General features: G+C 42.8%; 1 protein-coding gene across 1 annotated transcript in view; it reads left to right on the top strand.

Annotated features, from left to right (window-relative positions):
- caskin1 (CASK interacting protein 1) overlaps nt 1–17312 on the top strand; it is a 170385-nt gene that overhangs the window by 83824 nt on the left and 69249 nt on the right. Inside the window, exons 2-3 of the mRNA XM_062964662.1 lie at nt 609–660; nt 17066–17163. Coding sequence (XP_062820732.1) covers nt 609–660; nt 17066–17163 — 150 coding nt within the window. The remainder of the gene's footprint in view (nt 1–608; nt 661–17065; nt 17164–17312) is intronic.

The raw sequence follows: 17312 nt of genomic DNA, 5'->3' as shown, positions 1-17312 counted from the left end.
CATCCCCAACTTCTCCTTCCTTTGCTGTCAGAAAGATGGATGGACCCTCTTCGCTGCTAACCATGTATTGGGGGCTTCGTTCCCCCTTTTGCAGCAAAGGCGAAATCCATTGGCTCTCCGGAAGGAAGAAGCGGCCTGACTGCATCCGCAAATGGATGGCCAGCCGGATGGAGGGTCCCGGGGGTCCTTCCGCACTGGCGCTACGGCTGCACTTTAGCTGCCATGGCAACAACAAACCATTCAGCCCTGGGATTTGCAGTTTAGAGACTTGGGATTGGCTGGGTTGTTGTGAGTTTGAATGCCTATGTTCCAGAAGCATTCTCTCCTGACGTTTCGCCCACATCTGTGGCAGGCATCCTCAGAGGTTGTGAGGTCTGTTGGAAACTAGGCAAGTGGTGTTACATCTGTGTGAGATCCACGAGATCTCTTCCAACTCTATCTGCCCCATTGACATAGGAATAACTCTATATACTACCATTAGGACTGAGCAATAGGATTTGGGCTGAAGAAATATCTTAAAATATTGCCAAATAATCTGCAGGGATGCTCAGTTTTGCTTGTTTCTGCTGCTCCTCTCACCTGCTGTTTTTCTCTCTCCTTTTCCGCAGAGCTCCTGGGATCAACCAAGAGAGTGAACGTCAATTTCCAAGACACAGATGGGTAAGAGAATAATAATAATAATAATAATAATAATAATAATAATAATAATAATAATAATAATACATATCATCATATTGTGAGATTTTGTAGTAGTATGTAGTATGTTCAGGGCATCATAAAAAAGTCCTTGGAGGAGGCTGGACTAGATGACCTTTGGGAATCCCTTCAATGGTTCAACCCATAGGGTGTCAAAGTACAACTCCCAAAAATTCCTATTATTATTAATATTATTGGTAGGAGCCCCCAGTGGCACAGCATGTTAAAGTGCTGAGCTGCTGAACTTTCAGACCAAAAGGTTGCAGGTTTGAATCCGGGGAGCGGAGTGAGCACCCGCTGTTAGCCCCAGCTTCTGCCAACCTAACAGTTCGAAAACATGCAAATGTGAGTAGATCAATAGGTACTGCTCCGGCGGGAAGGCAACAGCACTCCATGCAGTCATGCCAGTGTCCACATGACCTTGGAGGTGTCTACGGACAACGCCGGCTCTTTGGCTTAGAAATGGAGATGAGCACCAACCCACAGAGTATGAGTAGATCAATAGGTACTGCTCCGGTGGGAAGGCAACAGCACTCCATGCAGTCATACCAGTGTCCACATGACCTTGGAGGTGTCTACAGACAACGCCGGCTCTTTGGCTTAGAAATGGAGATGAGCACCAACCCACAGAGAATGAGTAGATCAATAGGTACTGCTCTGGTGGGAAGGCAACAACACTCTATGCATTCATGCCAGTGGCCACATGACCTTGGAGGTGTCTACAGACAACGCCGGCTCTTTGGCTTAGAAATGGAGATGAGCACCAACCCACAGAGTATGAGTAGATCAATAGGTACTGCTCTGGTGGGAAGGCAACAACACTCTATGCATTCATGCCAGTGGCCACATGACCTTGGAGGTGTCTACAGACAACGCCGGCTCTTTGGCTTAGAAATGGAGATGAGCACCAACCCACAGAGTATGAGTAGATCAATAGGTACTGCTCTGGTGGGAAGGCAACAACACTCTATGCATTCATGCCAGTGGCCACATGACCTTGGAGGTGTCTACAGACCACGCCGGCTCTTTGGCTTAGAAATGGAGATGAGCACCAACCCACAGAGTATGAGTAGATCAATAGGTACTGCTCCGGTGAGAAGGCAACAACACTCTATGCATTCATGCCAGTGGCCACATGACCTTGGAGGTGTCTACGGACAACGCCGGCTCTTTGGCTTAGAAATGGAGATGAGCACCAACCCACAGAGTATGAGTAGATCAATAGGTACTGCTCCGGTGAGAAGGCAACAACACTCTATGCATTCATGCCAGTGGCCACATGACCTTGGAGGTGTCTACGGACAACGCCGGCTCTTCGGCTTAGAAATGGAGATGAGCACCAACCCACAGAGTATGAGTAGATCAATAGGTACTGCTCCGGTGAGAAGGCAACAACACTCTATGCATTCATGCCAGTGGCCACATGACCTTGGAGGTGTCTACGGACAACGCCGGCTCTTCGGCTTAGAAATGGAGATGAGCACCAACCCACAGAGTATGAGTAGATCAATAGGTACTGCTCCGGTGAGAAGGCAACAACACTCTATGCATTCATGCCAGTGGCCACATGACCTTGGAGGTGTCTACGGACAACGCCGGCTCTTCGGCTTAGAAATGGAGATGAGCACCAACCCCCAGAGTCGGACACGACTGGACTTAACGTCAGGGGAAAACCTTTACCTATTATTATTGGTGCCAAACTGCATTAATTCTATAGCGTAGATGCATCCGCAAATGTGGAATGCACTGCCGCGAAATTTTTTTTTCCAGCTGGTTAAAAATATTTCAACGAAGATATTCCTTTTCTCTGCACGTCCCTTGAACCTTTAAAGAAGGGAAGCATTAAACACAAACCCAAAAGAATCCTTTGAGTAACTTTTCTCTGGATTGTCATTGTGAGGCTTCAAAAGCTTCCGGTTTCCATCTACAGTAGAGTCTCACTTATCCAACATAAACGGGCCGGCAGAATGTTGGATAAGCGAATATGTTGTATAATAAGGAGGCATTAAGGAAATGCCTATTAAACATCAAAATAGTTTATGATTTTACAAATTAAGCACCAAAACATCATGTTATACAACAAATTTGACAGAATAAGTAGTTCAATATGCAGTAATGCAATGTAGTAATTACTGTATTTACGAATTTAGCACCAAAATATCACGATGTATTGAAAACATTGACTACAAAAATGCATTAAATAATCCAGAACGTTGGATAAGCGAGTGTTGGATAAGTGAGACTCCACTGTATTTATTTTTATTATTTATTTATTTAATTATTTATTTCCATCATTTCTATGCCGCCCTTCTCACCCGAAGGGACTCAGGGCGGCTCACAATCTGGCAAATTCAATGCCGGTGTACAGTACAAAAATAAAGCATAGCAATTAAAACAATCAATTTAGAATCTATATATATAAAAGAGTGATGGCATCACGGCAGCGGACAAAACAACAAAAGTAAACACCCCACAACCTTGGAAATTGACAGCACAACCCCTCATCCATGCCTCTAGGTTGATACAACAAAAAGAAAAGAAAAATAAAGTCCTAATTAGAGGGAGAAGAATAATTGTTTTTATCCAATTGCTGCTAGTTAGAAGGCTAAGCTCCGCTCACTTGGTCTCCTAGCAACCCACTCAGCCCAGGGGACTATTGCGCCAAATTGCTATGTGTGTGTGTAAAGAAATCCTTGCAAAGATGTTTGCAGGAGATCTCTGCAAAAGAGCTCAGCTTTGCAGAGAGATAAGCCACACCTAAAACAACAATGTATCGGTTTGATGGCAGATGGCTGGATTTGACAGTTGGAATTTGAGCTTGCTGGGAGAGCACAGAAAAAGACAGGCTCTCTAATACCGTGTTTCCCCGAAAATAAGACAGTGTCTTATATTAATTTTTGCTCCCAAAGATGCTCTAGGTCTTATTTTCAGGTGATGTCTTATTTTTCCATGAAGAAGAATTAACGTTTATTATTGAACAAAAAATGAACATTTATTATATACTTTACAGTAGTTGTCATCACAAACCAGCATAACCAGACAAACTATGAATCCTATCAAGAATTTCTTGTTACTACCAATATTTCCATGTACAACACTTTATGGTATGTACATTTACCGATCCTGCATGCTCTGGTGTTCTGTTTGGCAGGCTCTGGGCCTGCTTCCAAACAAAAACTTTGCTAGGTCTTACTTTCGGTGGAGGCCTTATATTTAGCAATTCAGCAAAACCTCTACTAGGTCTTATTTTCTGGGGATGTCTTGTTTTAGGGGAAACAGGGTAGCTATGGTCAAGTAGCAGTTTATATATGCTATGCTGGATATATTTTGAATGCTGATTGATTAGTTATTGATCCTATGCAACTACATGGACATTGTATGATTGCTGAACTGTTTATTTGACTTCAACTCAACAAGTAAAGTTTCCTTTTGTTCATTCAATTCCTCTGCCTGGTTTGAGTCTTTTGCACATGGTGTTAACTGGACGCTGCTGATTCCGCTGTACACTCACCTGGTAACAGGGACCCTTGACCTTAACTACCACCAATTCCTCAATACTTTATTTCCCATACCACCATACTTCGCCACAGCAACGCGTGGCCGGGCACAGCTAGTAATCCAATAAATACATTTAAAACAGTACAATAATGCAGGGGTCCTCAAACTTTTAAAGCAGAGGGCCGGTCCACAATCCTTCAGACTGTTGAGGGGCCGAATTATCATTTGGGGGAAAAAAACGAACCAATTCCTATGCACACTGCACATATCTTATATGTAGTGCAAAACAACAATAATAACAATGAAAGAACAATACAGTATTTAAAAATGAAAATAATTTTAACTAACATAAACCTATCAGGATTTCAATAGGAAGTGTGGGCCTGCTACTGGCCAATGAGATAGTTAGGTTAATTAGGATTGTTGTTGTTGTTGTTGTTGTAGTGTGTCTTCAAGTCATTTCAGACTTTGCGCGAACCTAAGTCCAAAATTAATTATTTATTCATTTACTACATTTATTTACTACATTTATATCCCGCCCTTCTCACCCCGAAGGGAACTCAGAGCAGCTGTATGTACATACAATATATTATATTATTAGCATAGCACAATATTGGCATTATACTATATTGAACTATACCACTATACTGTAATATTATATGTAATATATAACATATAATTAATATTATTATATGGTATTATTGTTAGTATTGTATTGTTTAAAATAATATTATTATCAGTATTATATGTATATACAATATATATATAAAAGAGTGATGGCATCACGGCCACCCACAAAACAACAAAACTACAGGCCCCCCAACCTTGAAATTTGACAACACAACCCATCATCCACGCCTCTAGGTTGATACAACAAAAAGAAAAATAAAGTCCTAATTAGAGGGAGAGCAATAATTGTTTTTATCTAATTGCTGCCAGTTTAGAGGGCTAATCTCTGCCCACTTGGGTCTCCTAGCAACCAACTCAGCCAAGGGACAGCTGGGGTTCAGTTAGGGGACAGGCAGACTTAGGCCTCACTTAGGCTTCTTCCACAGATTATCTAATTTGCACTGGATTATATGGCAGTGTAGACTCAAGGCCCTTCCACCCAGCTATATAACCCATTTATAATCTTATATTATCTGCTTTGAACTGAATTATCTTGACTCCACACTGCCATATAATCCACTTCAGTGTGCAGTCGGACACAACTGGACTTAATGTCAGGAGAAAACCTTTACCCTTTACCTATAACTACCAGTTCCTCAATACTTTATTTCCCATACCACCATGCTTTGCCACAGCAACGCGTGGCCGGGCACAGCTAGTATATTATATTATTAAAACGGATATAAAAATATTATATTATAAATGAGGGCAAGGGCCAGGTAAATTACCTTGGAGGGCCGCATCCGGCCCGCGGGCCTTAGTTTGGGGACCCCTGCAATAATGTATTCTAAGCCAGATTCCTTCTCCCAAAATAAAGGGAAGTGGGTTTTTGCTCATGGAGACGGAGCAGCCTTTGCTTTCTCTCTTCTTCCCTCTCCATCTTTCCAAGAACCCACTTTGGGTGCGAAGGGAGAGGAGCGCCGTGTCTTTGCTTTTCCGCTCCTCTCTCTCTCTCTTCTGATCCTCATCTGTTGGCTGCCGTCTAATGATTGCCGGCGAGGAGCCAAGTCTCTTTGCTGCTTTCGAGCTCCCTCTTTCCCTCCCTCCTCCTTCTTCCCATTAAATAAACACAGAGAGAAGGAGAGAGGGATGGAGAGACTCTCTCTTCTTGCCTTTGGGCAGGTGCCGGCTCTTCTTCTTCCCGGCTGCCAGCCTCTCACTTGCTCGCTCACTCGAATGGCACGTAGGAGCCGGCACTGCAATGAAGCCATCGCCTCCACGGAGCCATGCTAAGGCGGGGAGAGAAAGACAAGATTTTGGGGGGAGTCTCAGCTTTGAAGGAAAGGCTGCCTTCCTTCCAGCAAAGTATAACAAGGACGTGGAGGTCTCATCCGTGAGGAAAGGGGGTCCGAAGAAATACCTCCTTTCTAAATAAATAAATTGCCTTGCAAATCAGTTCATTAGAAGAAGAAGAACATTTTATTGATTAGCCCTTAGGCCATATCAAAGTACCAAGCCAAACAACCAGGCTCGAAAAGACCTGGTTACATTCTATACAAATCTATATATATAAAAGAGTGATGGCATCACGGCGACCCACAAAACAACAAAACTACAGGCCCCCCAACCTCGAAATTTGACAACACAACCCATCATCCACGCCTCTAGGTTGATACAACAAAAAGTAAAGAAAAATGGAGAGAAAGGAATAATTGTTTTTATCCAATAGCTGCCAAAGGGATAAGCTCCGCCCACTTGGTCTCCTAGCAACCCAATCAGCCCAGGGCCTCAGTTTCACTGTTTAGTTTAAATTAGAAATCGTCAGAACATTAGAGACTCATCTCTGGTTGCTTGAGAGTTTGTATTAATGCTATGACAGTCGACTCTCATTTAACCGGTACCCGAGGGGAGTGGTTGATGCCGGATAACGCAGAGTCATCTCAGGTTGCTTGAGAGTATGTATTAATACTATGACAGTCGACTCTCATTTAACCGGTACCCGAGGGGAGTGGTTGATGCCGGATAACGCAGAGTCATCTCTGGTTGCTTGAGAGTATGTATTAATACTATGACAGTCGACTCTCATTTAACCGGTACCCGTGGGGAGTGGTTGATGCCGGATAACGCAGAGTCATCTCTGGTTGCTTGAGAGTATGTATTAATATTATGACAGTTGACTCTCATTTAACCGGTACCCGTGGGGAGTGGTTGATGCCGGATAACGCAGAGTCATCTCTGGTTGCTTGAGAGTATGTATTAATACTATGACAGTCGACTCTCATTTAACCGGCACCCATGGGGAGCGGTCGCTGCCAGATAACTGAGAGTCGTCTCTGGTTGCTTGAGAGTTTGTATTAATGCTATGACAGTCGACTCTCATTTAACTGGCACCCGCGGGGAGCGGTCGATGTCGGATAACTGAGAGTCATCTCTGGTTGCTTGAGAGTTTGTATTAATGCTATGACAGTCGACTCATTTAACTGGCACCCGTGGGGAGTGATCGATGCCAAATAACTGAGAGTCATCTCTGGTTGCTTGAGAGTTTGCTGCTAATCCACCTGGCCAACAAACAAATCCAAAAAGCCACAGCAACGCGTGGCCGGGCACAGCTAGTATTAAATAAAACACTTGTAACCATACAATAAATAAATACCCTGTTTCCCTGAAAATAAGACATCCTCAGAAAATAAGACCTAGTAGAGGTTTTGCTAAATTGCTAAATATAAGGCCTCCCCCGAAAGTAAGACCTAGTAAAGTTTTTGTTTGGAAGCATGCAGGATCGGTAAATGTACATACCATAGATTGTTGTACATGGAAATAAAAGTAGTAACAAGAAATAATAATAATATGATAATAACTTTATTCTTGTATCCCACCTCCATCTCCCAGAAGGGATTCAGGGCAGCTTACACAGGGACAAGCCCAACAACAACATAAATTTACATACGAACGGAAATTTAAAACAGTAATATAAAAACAGTATATATATATAATATAGACATTCTTGAAAGGATTCACAGTTTGGTTATGCTGGTTTGTGATGACAACTACTGTACAGTAGATAATAAATTTTCATTTTTTAAAAATTCAACCATAAATGTGAATTCTTATTTGTTGAAAAATAAGACATCCCCTGAAATTAAGACCTAGCACAACTTTGGGAGCAAAAATTAATATAAGACACTGTCTTATTTTCGGGGAAACAGGGTATAATAAAACTGGGTGTGTACATCATCCCTACAGTTTACCCCTATCAGCCCCACATATGTGGATCTCAATCATATTGTTTTACTCAAGTACAGAGCCGTTTTATATGTTATTTTTGGATCTTGACCGCACATAAAGTACGTTGTTCTGATGTGCGATTCCCAGTGCATTGTCCGTTTGATATATGGACCAAGAAACAAATCTCTCACCTTCTGATACAATTTACAGTCAAATAATATATGTGCTAAATCCTCAATTTCAGGAGCTCCACAGATACAGAATCGTTCGTTATAAGGGACTAGCTGTGCCCGGCCATGCGTTGCTGTGGCAAAGTGGTGGTGGTATTGGTTAAAAATTGTTGTGTAATTTTTATTTGACGTTATTTGCATTTTTTTATTAATTTTATTGTAAGTTATATTTTATTTATTATATTTTATTATTTTCTTGTATTATTTGTAGTTATTTTCTGTTATTATAGTATTTTATTGTATTAATTTTAGTGTTTTTTATTATTTTTTATTGGGTTGCTAGGAGACCAAGTTGGAGGAGCTTAGCCTTCTAACTGGCAGCAATTGGATAAAAACAATTATTCCTCTCTCTCAAATTAGGACTTTATTTTTCTTTTCTTTTTGTTGTATCAACCTAGAGGCGTGGATGATGGGTTGTGTTGTCAAATTTCGAGGTTGGGGGTCCTGTAGTTTTGTTGTTTTGTGGGTCGCTGTGATGCCATCACTCTTTTATATATATAGAAGATGTTGTTGAATCTCCCATATCTAACCATTGTATCAAGCTGATCGAATCTAGCTCGAGTAAATACCTCCCTAAAGTGTTTTGGCATTTCGATTTTTAAATAGTTGGCAATTTGGAAGGTACATTTATATTGGCACAGCCATTTTAGGTTGGCAACCCCACTGAGAGTAGCTATATCTTCCTGTGCTTCTATGTCCAAAATTCTTTGTCTGGCACTCTTTTTTACTTGATCATTTAAGGTGCAGGAGACAGGAAGGCCACAACTTCTTATATAATTTGTCAATTGCATTGCGTTTTTGCACATGCCTGCCTTCCCTGTAATTTCACAGTTTAGTCATCATAGCCCTTGATGGCGCAGCGTGTTAAAGCACTGAGCTGCTGAACTTGCGGGCTGAAAGGTCTCGGGTTCGAATCCAGGGAGCGGAGTGATCACTCGCTGTTAGCACCAGCTTCTGCCAACCTAGCAGTTGGAAAATATGCAAATGTGAGTAGATAAATAGGTACTCCTCCAGCGGGAAGGTAATGGCGCTCCATGCAGTCATGCCGGCAACACGACCTTGGAGGTGTCTACGGACAATGCTGGCTCTTCAGCTTAGAAATGGAGATAAGCACCAACCCCCAGAGTCAGACACAACTAGACTCAACTGGGCATGGGGTTGTTGTATGTCTTTCGGGCTGTGTGGCCATGTTCCAGAAGCATTCTCTCCTGACGTTTCGCCCACATCTATGGCAGGCATCCTCAGAGGTTGTGAGGTATGGAGAAAACTAAGCAAAGAGGTTAATATATATCTGTGGAAAGTCTAGGGTGAAGTCAGGAAGAAGACAGCAGATAAGCTTTTCAATGCTAATTAAAGTGATTAACTACACAACATTCACACTGACCTCTCTCACCCTAGACTTTTCACAGATATATATTAAACTCTTTGCTTAGTTTTCTCCATACCTCACAACCTCTGAGGATGCCTGCCATAGATGTGGGCGAAACGTCAGGAGAGAATGCTTCTGGAACATGGCCACACAGCCCGAAAGACATACAACAACCCTGTGATCCTGGCCATGAAAGCCTTCGACAACACATTCAACTGGGCATGTTTAGCCTGCAGAAGAGAAAGCTGAGAGGAGACATGATAGCCATGTACAAATATGTGAGGGGAAGTCATAGGGAGGAGGGAGCAAGATTGTTTTCTGCTGCCCTGCAGACTAGGACACAAGGGAACAATGGCTTCAAACTACAGGAAAGGAGATCCCACCTGAACATCAGGAAGAACTTCCTCACTGTGAGAAGGGCTGTTCATCAGTGGAACTCTCTCCCCCGGACTGTGGTGGAGGCTTTTAAACACAGACTGGATGGCCATCTGTCGGGGGTGCTTTGAATGAGACTTTCCTGCTTCTTGGCAGGGGGTTGGACTGGATGACCCATGAGGTCTCTTCCAACTTTACTATTCTATGATTCTAGGTGGAATCGCAAGGATTTGAGGGGTCACTTTGGAGGCAAGATGGAGAGCGAAGGAGACAGTTTGGGTATAAGACAGCCTCTTGCTGCCTGCAATTAACATTGCCTCGTTTATCTTCTGGATTTGCCCCAAAATGGAGACTCGGGCGGCTTGCAGAAACAGGATCTGCTGCGTGTGCAAAAGCGCTCCCCAAAGTACGAGTTCAAATGCAATTAAAACAAATGAAAACCTTTAAATAACTTTGTTAATGAATGGCAACCAATGATCCAACATTTCAATGTAAAATTAATCTAAAAATGTACATAGAGACTGAAGGCAGGGAGGAAACGGATATAAATTTGGAACTTATAATATTTTATATGTACTATTCAAATAGAAGATTGTGACCCCTTATTGAAAATATATTGTCTGAGAAATGATTATGAATGACTAATAGATGAAAGTATTGCACTGTATGCAACAAACACTTGCAATGTATGTATATTTGAATGAATGAAAATAAATGAACATTATATATATATACTAGCTGTGCCCGGCCACGCGTTGCTGTGGCGTTGTCTGGTGGTGTTGGTGAGAAATTGTTGAGGTAGTGGTGGTATTGAATGTCTGTTGTATAGTTGTCTTTATGTTTGGTATGCACACTGAAGTGGATTATATGGCAGTGTGGAGTCAAGATAATCCAGTTCAAAGCAGATAATATAAGATTCTAAATGGGTTATATAGCTATTTGGAAGGGCCTTGAGTCTACACTGCCATATAATCCAGTTAAAATCTGATAATCTGTGGAAGAGGCCTAAGTGAGGCCTAACTGTGCCTGTCCCTTGGGCTGAGTGAGTTGCTAGGAGACCAAGTGGGTGGAGCTTAGCCTTCAAACTGGCAGCAATTGGATAAAAACCATTATTCCTCTCCCTCTAATTAGGACTTTATTTTTCTTTTCTTTTTGTTGTATCAACCTAGAGCCGTGAATGATGGGTTGTGTTGTCAAATTTCGAGGTTGGGGAACCTGTAGTTTTGTTGTTTTGTCCGCTGCCCTGATGCCATCACTCTTTTATACATATAGATATAAAAAACAAAGGAACCAAAAAGTGACAGAACAGCGCAGCGTACCTTTCTGATCAGAATGAGTAACTGCTTATGTTGCCGGAAAAAGATTTTCAGGATGTTGAGGACCATAAAAAGCAGGCTTGGGGGCCACAAATAGTCCCAGGGGGTTGTTTTAAATGCATTTCTTCCATTTCTTCCCTGGAGAGCTCCCCAGGGGTGTTTCCCACGTAGGACATTTGGGGACGGAAATAGCCAGGGACGCTAAAAGTTAGTTTTCAGAGCCCTTTTCCTGAAAAGAGTCTTAATGTTGCCTGTTCCGGCGCTATTGCTAGTCTGGTGGGTGAAAAAAATAGCAATATCACACAGCGGGGGCCTTTCTTCCTGCTCCTGTTCTAAATCTGGCCATTCTTAAACTCTCCCTTGGCTGGTTTATGTCTCCGGAGGCCAATTCGGGGCTTTTATGGAAATGTTTGGAGACCAGGCAGGGTCTGCGTGCGTTTCCTCAAAGACACGGCTCTGGAGACCGGATTTATGGGTCTGCCTTTTACCCTCCTCATACTCCACCTCGTCTCCATGGAGAACCCCATACTTTTATTATTATTATGGTTGCCTTTAAAGAGCTGCTAAATCCATGGGTGGAGGAGGATGCTCTTTAGTTTCTCCCCAATTTGAGTCCCCAGAAGTTATTGGTTGACAACTTACGGGTATCATCATGAATATGTGTTGTCAAGGCTTTCATAGCCATAATTAGTTGGGTAGCTGTTTGTTTTTGGGGCTGTATTGCTATGTCCCAGAAGCATTCTCCCCTGATGTTTTGCCTGCATGTGTGACTGAAATCCTCAGAGGTCTGTTGGCGATGAGGCAATGTATACGAGGGTTGAATGAAAAGTAAAAGTACAGTAGAGTCTCACTTATCCAACATAAACGGGCCGACAGAACGTTGGATAAGCGAATATGTTGGATAATGAGAGATTAAGAAAAAGCCTATTAAACATCAAAATAGGTTATGATTTTACAAATTAAGCACCAAAACATCATGTTATACAACAAATTTGACAGAAAAAGTAGTTCATTACACATTAATGCTATGTAGCAATTACTGTATTTACGAATTTAGACCCAAAATATCACGATGTATTGAAAACATTGACTACAAAAATGCGTTGGATAATCCAGAACGTTAGATAAGCGAGTGTTGGATAAGTGAGACTCTACTGTAGTAGGAGCCTCCGGTGGTCTAGGGGATAAAAGCCTAGTGACTTGAAGGTTGGGTTGCTGACCTGAAGGCTGCCAGGTTCGAATCCCACCCAGGGAGAGCGCAGATGAGCTCCCTCTATCAGCTCCAGCTCCATGCAGGGACATAAGCCCGGGCTGTGGCGTAGGCTGGTAAGCAGCCAACCAGCTGCAGCCAGCTGCAACAAATCACTCTGACCAAGAGGTCATGAGTTCGAGGCCAGCCTATGTTTGTCTTGTTTTTATTCTAAGTTAAAGGCATTGAATGTTTGCCTTATTTGTGTAATGTGATCCGCCCTGAGTCCCCTTCGGGGTGAGAAGGGCGGAATGTAAATACTATAAATAAATAAATAAATAAATAAATAAATAAATAAATAAATAAATGAGAGAAGCCTCCCACAAGGATGGTAAAATATCAAAACATCCCCTGGGCAAAACGTCCCCTGGGCAACGTCCTTGCAGACGGCCAATTCTCTCACTCCAGAAGCAACTCCAGTTTCTCCTGACACGAAAAAAAGAAAAGAAAAGTAATGCCTCCATCTTCGTTACTTTGGTTCGGATGAGAATATTTTAATAAATCAAACGCAGAAATAATCCTTAGAATGTGCTCTTTAACTACCACTATTCACTTTTCCACATAATCACCGGACAACGGGATACATTTCTGCCAACAATGAACAAGTTTTCTGAAGCCATCACGGAAGAAGTCGACACTCTGTTTCCGCACCTAGCTTCTCACAGGACCCATCGTGCACAGATCTTCCGATAGCCAAGCAAAGCAATAATGCAACCCACACATTCTTGTGAAATGCCAAATATGCTTGAAATTTCTCGCTGAGTGATATGACGATTGTCCTGAATCAATCTGTCAACCTTTTGCTTGTGAAACTCGGTGGTTGCTGTCACAGGACGTCCAACTCTTTGTTTGTCACACAAGTCAGATGTTCCCACCTCAACATCTTTAAACTTACTCTCCCAACAATGCACAGGACTCACCTCAACACAATCACCATAAACAGCTTGGATTCTCTGAGGAATCTCCTTTGGGGTGACACCTTCAATGACTGCACGTTGCTTAAGTCACATTGACCGACTGTCTGCGCAGGGTTCCATACTTGACACTTTAACAACACAACCGTTCAATGCTAAGGCTTCCCCGTCTGCGCAGGGTTCCATACTTCGCACTTTAACAACACAACCGTTCAATGCTAAGGCTTCCCCGTCTGCGCAGGGTTCCATACTTCGCACTTTAACAACACAACCGTTCAATGCTAAGGCTTCCCCGTCTGCGCAGGGTTCCATACTTCACACTTTAACAACACAACCGTTCAATGCTAAGGCTTCCCCGTCTGCGCAGGGTTCCATACTTCGCACTTTAACAACACAACCGTTCACTGCTAAGGCTTCTCCGTCTGCGCAGGGTTCCATACTTCGCACTTTAACAACACAACCGTTCAATGCTAAGGCTTCCCCGTCTGCGCAGGGTTCCATACTTCGCACTTTAACAACACAACCGTTCACTGCTAAGGCTTCCCCGTCTGTGCAGGGTTCCATACTTCGCACTTTAACAACACAACCGTTCAATGCTAAGGCTTCCCCGGCTGCGCAGGGTTCCATACTTCGCACTTTAACAACACAACCGTTCAATGCTAAGGCTTCCCCGTCTTCGCAGGGTTCCATACTTCGCACTTTAACAACACAACCGTTCAATGCTAAGGCTTCCCCGTCTGCGCAGGGTTCCATACTTCGCACTTTAACAACACAACCGTTCAATGCTAAGGCTTCCCCGTCTGCGCAGGGTTCCATACTTCGCACTTTAACAACACAACCGTTCACTGCTAAGGCTTCCCCGTCTGTGCAGGGTTCCATACTTCGCACTTTAACAACACAACCGTTCAATGCTAAGGCTTCCCCGTCTGCGCAGGGTTCCATACTTCGCACTTTAACAACACAACCGTTCAATGCTTAGGCTTTCCCGTCTGCGCAGGGTTCCATACTTCGCACTTTAACAACACAACCGTTCAATGCTAAGGCTTCCCCGTCTGCGCAGGGTTCCATACTTCGCACTTTAACAACACAACCGTTCAATGCTTAGGCTTTCCCGTCTGCGCAGGGTTCCATACTTCGCACTTTAACAACACAACCGTTCAATGCTAAGGCTTCCCCCTCTGCGCAGGGTTCCATACTTCACACTTTAACAACACAACCATTCAAAGCTAAGGCTTCCCCGTCTGCGCAGAGTTCCATACTTCACACTTTAACAACACAACCGTTCAATGCTAAGGCTTCCCGCCAAATGGAACTGTAGTTGAGAGTCTACTGAACAAGCCAGTACCTGCCATCTGTTGAGAAGTTATGAAGGTGGAGGCAGTACTTTTCATTCAACCCTCGTATATCTTTTATTCCATTTTCTTTTATTCCATTTTCAGTGAGAGAGAGGTTACATTATTAGACACTTTCAGAGAAAGAAAGAGTACAGAGTATAGCTACTTAGTTACACAAACAAACAAAAAAGGGGAAACATTGACAGACATATAAACATTTACTCTCCGTGCCTACGTTACCATCCCTTCTTCCTTCTCCTGGAGAAGAGAACCAAACGTGGACCAGGTTGCGTTAAATACAAATCTACAAATACACTATCTTCTCCATCCCTTGGAAAAAACAGCAGGTGTACAGAACATGGGACAATACTGAAATTTAAAGTATTGAACTCTGCAATTGAATATACAGATAAGTGAGACTCTACTGTACTTATTTGTCACTGTGGAAAAACATATAAGCATGAACATAATGTTTAATGTGATGTTGTAAATAGTCTTCATTTGTCCATTTCTCATGCGTCTGGAATGATCATACAGCAGAGTCTCACTTATCCAACATAAACGGGCCGGCAGAACGTTGGATAAGCGAATATGTTGGATAATAAGGAGAGATTAAGAAAAAGCCTATTAACCATCAAAATGGGTTATGATTTTACAACTTAAGCACCAAAACATCATGTTATACAACAAATTTGACAGAAAAAGTAGTTCATTACACATTAATGCTATGTAGTAATTACTGTATTTACGAATTTAGCACCAAAATATCACAAATGCATTGAAAACATTGACTACAAAAATGTGTTGGATAATCCAGAATGTTGGATAAGTGAGACTGTACTGTATTTGATTTACCATTGTTCTATGATGTTTATTAGCTAGTAATAGGACAACTTTATCTCTACGTGTATTCATAGATTTCTGTGTACTTTTAGTATTTTCTTCCTTAACCAATGTCGGTTTAGGTTAGGAGCGTTGTTTGACTTCCTTAACTTAAAAGAATTAATATGGATATAGACATGGATATTGATATGGATATTGACTATGTAAACATGTTGTTTTCAACCAAGGGTGTGTGGCGCAGCTGGCTAGTAACCAGCTGCTATAAATCACTACTGACTGAGAGGTCATGAGTTCGAAGCCCGGGTCGGGTTAAGCCTCCGACCCTTAACAGCCCCGGCTTGCTGTTGACCTATGCAGCCCCGAAAGACAGTTGTACCTGTCAGTTAGGGAAATTTAGGGACGCTTTATGCGGGAGGCTAATTTGCAACACCATAAAACTGCCAGCAAAACACGAGGAAAGGAATGAGGAAGTACAGCCACTTCTGGACGGTGAAGCAACAGCTCCCCCTGTGGCCGGAATCGTGAAGCTGGAAAAATGTTAAAAATGCCTCTGAGTCTGTCTAATGTATGTTGTTTGTCTGTTGGCATTGAATGTTTGCCATATATGTGTTCATTGTAATCCGCCCTGAGTCCCCTTCGGGGTGAGAAGGGTGGAATATAAATACTGTAAATAAATAAATGAATAAGGGTTAATCATTGTCTCTGATCATATCAACAGTTTATGAATTCTTCACCTCTTTTTTGTAGTTTTCCAGGCTTTGTTTTCAGAGTGTTGTATTCAGCCAAAGAGAGTGAGCCAATGGATCAAAATGGTTGAAGAACAGGCATGGGCAAACTTTGGCCCTCCAGGTGTTTTGGACTTCAACTCCCACAATTCCTAACAGCCTACCGGCTGTTAGGAATTGTGGGAGTTGAAGTCCAAAACACCCGGGGCGCTGAAGTTTGCCCATGCCTGCTTTAGTCTCTTCTTTCTTGTCATATTTCTCTTAATAGTCCGTGCAGAGTTAAAATAAAAATTATACAGTCCCAGTTTAAGTTGTCAAATGCTTTGTCTGCATCCAAACAAAAATCACTGATGGCTGATGGTACCCAAAATTGGCACAAAGAGGCAAGGGAATAGGGTTGTTGTGTGTTTTCTGGACTGTATGGCCATGTTCCAGAAGTATTCTCTCCCGACGTTTCACCCACATCTATGGCAGGCATCCTCAGAGGTTGTGATCCTCTGAGGATGCCTGCCATAGATGTGGGCGAAATGTCAGGAGAGAATACTTCTGGAACATGGCTACACAGCCTGAAAGACATACAACAACCCTGTCATCCCGGCCATGAAAGCCTTCGACAAGGCAAGGGAATGTTCCGGGAAATGGCTGGAGGTGATGATGGATGATGTTTCTGCTCTTCTCGCAGGTTCTCCGCCCTGCACCACGCCGCCCTCAATGGCAACACGGAGCTCCTCTCGCTTCTATTGGAGGCCCAGGCGGCCGTGGACATCAAGGACAATAAAGGCAAGTGGCGGGAGGGGAGGTGGCCCTACGGGACTTGTCCGTGGCAGGAGACAAGATATGTGTATGGAGGCATAGGTGTGACTATCTGCATCTGTGTGTCTATAGCTATAGATCGATGGATCTGGATATACATGTGGATGACGATATGA

Source organism: Anolis carolinensis, unplaced genomic scaffold (assembly GCF_035594765.1).
Source record: "Anolis carolinensis isolate JA03-04 unplaced genomic scaffold, rAnoCar3.1.pri scaffold_13, whole genome shotgun sequence".
In the NCBI taxonomy this organism is placed as follows: domain Eukaryota; kingdom Metazoa; phylum Chordata; class Lepidosauria; order Squamata; family Dactyloidae; genus Anolis; species Anolis carolinensis.
The sequence above is the reverse complement of the archived record's forward strand: the minus strand, read 5'-3'. Positions and strand labels throughout refer to the sequence as shown.